The following is a 6,631-nucleotide window of genomic DNA, read 5'->3' on the forward strand; positions in this document are numbered from 1 at the left end:
CAGTGAATATACAACACACAGGACCTGATACACAGAATGATATAATTATATTCATTTGCATATTTGGCAGGCAGGGGGGAGCCCTGAAAAGTTCTGGTGGCCTGGGAAAGGTGGCCACTGGCAGGGGACTGGGGCAGGGGAAATGTGGGGAAACCTTCCATATAAAAGCCTTATTGCTGCTGTGCTGTATTGACAATTGCAGCAGCAATGTGGGAACTGCACAACCCTGGCCCCTTGTGGAAAACACCACCATAACTAGAAATGTACTGATGGGAAAAGAAACCTGTAAAATGTATATTTCTGACATAAATCAGGGAGACTAAGCTAGCTATTACCAGGGCTGGAGTCTTCTCGGTGGCGGCCCCTACCTGGTGGAACGAGCTCCCGGAGGAGATCAGGGCCCTGAGGGACCTTTCGCAGTTCCGCAGAGCCTGCAAGATGGAGCTCTTCCACCAGGCATTTAATTAGGGGCCACCGCTACTGCAGGCCGCTACTGCAGAGCTCTGGCCCGTGGTTCCAACATCCAGCTGATTATGAGCAGAAACATCGGAGAATATCTGGGCAGTGGAAATTCACTCTGACAATATACCATCTAGGCTAATTTTAACTGCCGCCAGCCCTTTGTGTTTATATTGTTTTTACTTGTGTGTTTAAATCTTTGTATTATTTTAAGCTGTATTTATGTTTTTATGGAAGCCGCCCTGAGCCTGCTTTGCGAGGAGAGCAGAGTATAAATCTGATAATAAATAAAAAATAAAAATAAACAAATAAATAAATGAACAGGGTAATATCAAAAGATTCACATCCTTGTATCCTCGTTTAGAAATAAATGAATGTATCTTGATGTGTGATGAAGGCAGACCCATCTGGAATGGAACTGAAGTGAGCTAGCACAATCAAGTTGGGTTGTAAGGTGTCCCCGGGCCACGGGTGGGGTGGGTAGGGTTGCCAGCTCCAGGTTGGAAAACTGGAGATTTGGGGATGGAGCCTGGGGAGGACAGGGACCTGGGGGGGGGTAACAATGCCATTGAGTTCACCTTCCAAAGCATCCATTTTCTCCATGGAAACTGATCTCTGTAGTCTGTAGATGAGGTGTAATTCCAAGGGATCTCCAGGTCTCACTTGGAGGCTGGCATCCCTAGGTGACCTGGTCATTGTCAAATTAGGGGATTATTGGATAATTTACAGACCTTTTTTGACTGTGCACTTTTGAAATATTGCAGTTGGTGGCTGATTCGTTCTGCTGGTAGTTGTATACTTATGACGACTATGTGGCGACTCTGTGAAACTTGGCTGGGCCTGCTGCTCTGTTGTGGTTTTTTGGTGTCGGCTCCCTACTTCTGAGTTTGTAAACAATGTAAAAGTGGCCCTCAGTGTGATTAGGGTTCTGCGCCCTTGCTCCATAGAAGCAAGTGTGCCGTTTCCTTGGTGGGGAAAGCAACTGGTTTTCATGGAGCTGTGTGTTCTCCATAGAGTTGCCAGGCCTGGGTTGGAGAATACCTGGAGACTTTGGGGGTGGATCCAGGAGAGGGAGGGGAGGGGCCTCAGCCTGGTACGATGCCATAGAGTCCCGGCCCCGGGCTCCTGGCAGGCCCCACTGTAGAGTCGACCTCCCCACTCGCTTATTTGCTAGCGCTCCACTGTGCCCCCAGCCATCTTCACTGCCCAGTGGCACAAAGAACAGGGCTGTGGGCAGTGGGTTGTAATCTCTCCAGTCCCCATGTAGAGGCTGGCGATCCTGGCAGTGGGAGGGCTCATCAGCGGGCAGGGGAAGGGGGCACAGGCGTGTGGGAGGCGTGCTGGTGAGGGGAAGGGGAGCATGGCCATTTTCTCCAGGTGAGCTGGCGGTGGGTGGAAGAGGGGAGGAGGCCCCTGGGAGATCTAAGTCCAGGGCCCTCAGAACCTGGAGCTGGCCTGGAACCGCCTGTCAGTGTGACTCGAACACTGTTGTCAGAAGGAAAGACTCTTACCGTCCACCCCACTGCTAGCACCACCCCCAGGGCTTGTTTGCACTACCAGGTGGCAGCTACGAGCCAAGAAATGCTTATGTAGCCTTCACTTCTGGTTCCCCATCGCTGTTGTTTGAACGTTCCATGTGCTGGCAATGATGGAAAAGGCTGTGTGTGTGTTTTTTTTTACTGGTGCTGCTCACTGGAAGGTTCTGAAATGATATACCCAGGGCTGGCTCGCTCACTAGGCGAACTAGGCGTTCGCCTAGAGTGCACCGGCCCTTGGGGGCACCAAACGGCACCCGCCCTCCCTCCCACCAAAAGCCCTCTCCCTGACCGGGTGACCGCCGCCCACCGCCGGAGGAAGCCGCCCAAGCCCGAGGTGGTGGCGCTGCCGCCCGCCTTGGAGCTTGGAGGCGGCACCAGATGGACCCAGGCGGCAGGGTTAGGTTCATCCCGTGGCCGGGGCCTGCGATGGGTCCGTGGGTGGGTGGACGGGTGGCGATGGAGTTGTCGCCGCCGGTGGCTATGCTAATGAGCTCCGGCAGCTCTTTTTCTACAACAAGACCCCTGCCAAAACCCAATGGGGGGGGGATGGATCCTTCCCAGAGCTGGGTTTTGGCGAGGTGCAAGGAGTAGGCCGGAAAGGACTCAGGAAACTGCGAGCGCACTTGGTACCTGCAGGAGGGGGATCAGTGACCCACTTCGAGCTGGGGATATCGTGGGCCGGTGGTATTTGGGTGAGAGGGTGCCGGAGTGGGGGAGGGAGGCGGAGGCCGGCCGGATTGGGATCTGGTCTGGCCCGGAGGAGCGGAGGGGCAGCCCCGACCGGCACGTCTCTCCAAGCCGTGGGCCTCCTGAATGTCGGGGGAAGAAGCAGGTGTGTGCGAGGAGGAGCGGGTGCTGGAGCTGCTGAGCTACAGGCTGGCAGGCTGTGTGGCGGCGGCGATGCTGGGGCGCACCTTCTGTGTACCCGACAGGCGCAACTCGTTGGCGCTGCTGGGCGGCTTTGCACCGGCCCGCCTGGGCTGGATGGTGCAGGAGGTGCCCTCCTTCCTGCTGCCACTCCTCCTCGTCCTCTGCAGCGACGGCGCCCAACTCCATTGCTGGCGGGAGCTACTGGCATTGCGGGGGGGCGCACAGGGGGGCTCCAGAAGGGATCCTGCCTAGGGTGCAAAATAAGCTAGGGCCGGCCCTGGATATGTCACCTAGAGAATAATGTGTCCAGTCGCACCTTAAAGACCGACATGATTTCTCGAGCATAAGCTTTCGAAGGAAGCTTTGACTCTCAAAAGTTTATATGCCCTGGAAATCTTGTTGGTCTCTTAGGTGCCGCTGGACTCAAATTTTGGTCTTCTGCTGCAGACCGACATGGCTCCCTACCTGAAACTATAGGGAGTGTGTTTCTGAACGCAAAGGGTAATTGGATGTTCTTGAGGGTGGGAAGGAAGATATCAGGGAGAAGCTTCGGAAAGCAGGCATTCAGAGTATGAGCTTAGATTGCTCTGTTTAAATAAAGCAATGCTTTGATCCCTGTTTAAATTTGTCGAAGATCTGGGGAGAGAGGGAGACTTTGCAGAGTTAGAACTAGAAAAAAAACAGCAAAAAGGAAAGTGTGTCCTTGGCCGGAATAAGAAACATGCAACAGATTGGGTTGCCAATTAGAAACACGCACACGCACACGCACCCCTCAACAGTGCAGTGCAGAGTCCTAGGGTTGCCAGCTCCAGGTTGGGAAATACCTGGAGATCTGGAGCTTGGGGAGGGTGGGGTTTGGGGAGGGGAGGGACCGCGGCAGGGTATAATGCCATAGAGTCCACCTTCCAAAGCGGCCATTTTCTTAGGGTTGCCAAGTATAGCTTACCTCCGCAGCGGTGGAATCCCAGGTGGATAGAGTTTCCCCTCCGATGGTCGTGGCCCCGCCCCCAGCGTGCCCGGCGTCATAACGTCACTTCCTGGTGACGCGCACGCCGGGGTGGGGTTCCACGGCAGCGGGAATCGGGCCTCCAAAGCGGGGGGTTACTCGCCCCCCGCCCCCACTTGGCAGCCCTACATTTTCTCCAGCGGAACTGATCTTTCTCGCCTGGATCTCCAGCCACCACCTGAAGACTGGCAACCCTAGTTAGGACCAATAAACATCCTGCCTCAAGAAGAGTCCTGGGGGACCTTGAAAGCTTGTTCATTGCTTTGTGAACTTTGGATTGGTGTGAAATGTATTTGGTTTTCTGTTGGACAAACAATAGATCCTGCCATTCTTGTTTGCTTTGTCCAAGAGGGGGATTCTGCAACGGAGGGGAAACATTGCCATGTCTAGCAAAGGGTCTTTGCTGATGAGACTCAGACACTCTCCAGTATTACGCCATCCAAATTGGCTTCTATAAACTCTTAACCTAGTGGGCTATGAATCTCCAGCTCTGGGACTACGTTTTTCTTCTGCTCCCTGCCTTGCCAAGGTCCTTTGTGTTCCAATCAGCACTGAAGAGAGAGCCAAAATGCAGCAGGTTTTCATATTTTTAGAAATGGAAGAAGCCACTTCTTGCTCTACTGTGCAGCAGCCTGCAGTGCAAACTAAGATCTGTCTTGCGCTTTCCACAGTCTGCAACACAGCCTGCATACCGTTTTAAGACAAGGTGGGCTTTTCCCATCTTGCCCTGCATTTGGTTATTCCTTAGAGCATTTTTAAACAGCCCTTCTCCAAAACTGGATTCATCATCGACTTGCACCTCTACCTGCTTTTTGTTAAACAGAAAACAGAGAGCATAGAGGCAGAGCTCTGGAGAGGATTGCCAACCTCCAGGTGGCGGCTGGAGATTTCCTGGGATTACATCTAATTGCCAGGCGACAGAGATCACCTGGAGAAAAAGGCCACTTTGGAGGGTGGGCTTTATGGCATTATACACCATAGAAGTCTCTCCCCTCCCCAGCCCCCTCCTCCTCAGGCTCCACCCCCAAAATCTCCACATATTTTCCAACCCGGAGCCTGCGACTCTAATTCTGGATGATATTTTGGTTGGTCTCAATAAAAGACATTACCCTGTTGTCTGCTGATCTTTTAAGTGTGTTGGATTCCCCCACCAAAACCTGAGGTTTTTAAAAAAAGATACGAAAGTCCTCTGAGAGTTTATTCGGATATGCTTCGGCATTACAGCCCATTGGGGAGGGCAGTATATAAATCTAAATAAATAAATAATAGAGTATTAGGTTTTGAATGGGGAAATACTGACAGATCTTTCACCTTCTGCTCGTCACGGGGGACCTTAGAGAGGCAGGGGCAGGACCTCTAGCAAAACCAAGCGCTGCTTTTCTCTCTTTGGACCAGAGTGGTTCTTAATTTAAAGAGCAGTGGCAAAAGCACTGCAACAAATGGGCGCCTGCAACTATTTTGCCTTTCAAAACATCGAGGGTGCCACGGCTTGAGGAAAGAGGAGGAAGATTTCTGAACATTGAATCCCCACCTGTTAGGGATGCCAGTCCTCCAGGTGGGGCCTGGGGATCTCCCGGAATTAGAGCTCATCGCTATATTGCAGAGGTCAAGTCCCCCTGGAGAAAAGGGATGCTTTGGAGGGTGGACTCCATGGCCTCGTACCCCAATGAGGTCCCTCCCCTCCCCAGGCTCCACCCCCAAATCTCCAGGAGTTTCCCAGCCTGGATCTGGCAACCCTACGTCCCATCCCCCCCCGCCAGTGGTGGGGGCGGGAACCTGACAACCTTACATTCTTCCCGTTCAGGATCCCTAAAACAACAACAACTTTGAAGTATAGGGATTATCTGGAAACCCTGTTCTTGTGTCAGTTTTTCACATCGCCCCCCTTCTACTTCCATTCCCCACCCTCGCCCCGCACATGGGAGACACGAAGGGCCTTCCGTCGGGAACCCGACGTCTCTCATCAAGCGTACGGAGACCGCAGCCCCTCAATCATAACAACACGGGGGCTCCCCCTCCCTCTTCTGCCTCCGTCCTCCCTGTTTTCGACCCCCCACGAGAACGCCGCTTTCGGTTGGCTCGGGCGGCTGCATGTAAACAGAGCGGCGCGCCCCCATTGGTCGGGCTTCACCCGTGGGCGGGGCCGACGGGCGGACCGGGGGAAGGCACACGCCGAAGAGATATAGGCGCCGCAGCCGGCGTTCGCCTTCAGAGCCGGCGGCGGAGTGGAGGAGGAGGGAGGGGGAAGCGGAGCGCGGGCGGCGGACGGAGCCTTCTCGGTGCGCGCGGCCGGAGGACAAGGCAGCGGCCATGCTGTGCTATGTGACCAGGCCGGACGCGGTGGTGATGGAGGTGGAGGTGGAGGCCAAGGCCAACGGCGAAGACTGCCTCAACCAGGTGAAGGGGTCTCGCGGAATGGCCGTTAAGGGGGGGGGAGGAGGGTTGACCGCCAACCGCCAACCGCCAACGGCTCTCCCGCGTCCTCGCCGGCTCGAGGTGCCAATCAGAACCGGCCTCCCGCCTCCCTCCGCGCGCCCCTCGCGCGCCGTGCAGAAGCCCCCGCGCGCTGCCTCTTAAGCAAACCATTCCTATTCCTCGGGGTCGAGTGGAAGCGGCAGGGGTGGCGGAGGAGGAGGAGGGACTGCGACGGCCTCGTCGCTGCGGAGCCTGCAGCGTCGCCGCCGCCGCCGCCTGCCTGCCTGGCCTCCCACACGCGGTTTCCTGAACTGGATCCGCCGCCGCGAAGATGCCTCCGAAC

At 55.0% G+C, this 6,631-nt stretch overlaps 1 protein-coding gene across 1 annotated transcript in view; it reads left to right on the forward strand.

Moving 5' to 3' along the window:
- The first annotated feature begins 6,097 nt into the window (after positions 1-6,097).
- MYLIP (myosin regulatory light chain interacting protein) overlaps positions 6,098-6,631 on the forward strand; it is a 16,409-nt gene continuing 15,875 nt past the window's right edge. Inside the window, exon 1 of the mRNA XM_015416361.1 lies at positions 6,098-6,270. Coding sequence (XP_015271847.1) covers positions 6,184-6,270 — 87 coding nt within the window. The 5' untranslated portion in view covers positions 6,098-6,183. The remainder of the gene's footprint in view (positions 6,271-6,631) is intronic.

This window comes from Gekko japonicus, unplaced genomic scaffold (assembly GCF_001447785.1).
Source record: "Gekko japonicus isolate JY-2015 unplaced genomic scaffold, Gekko_japonicus_V1.1 scaffold1235, whole genome shotgun sequence".
Taxonomy (NCBI): Eukaryota; Metazoa; Chordata; class Lepidosauria; order Squamata; family Gekkonidae; genus Gekko; species Gekko japonicus.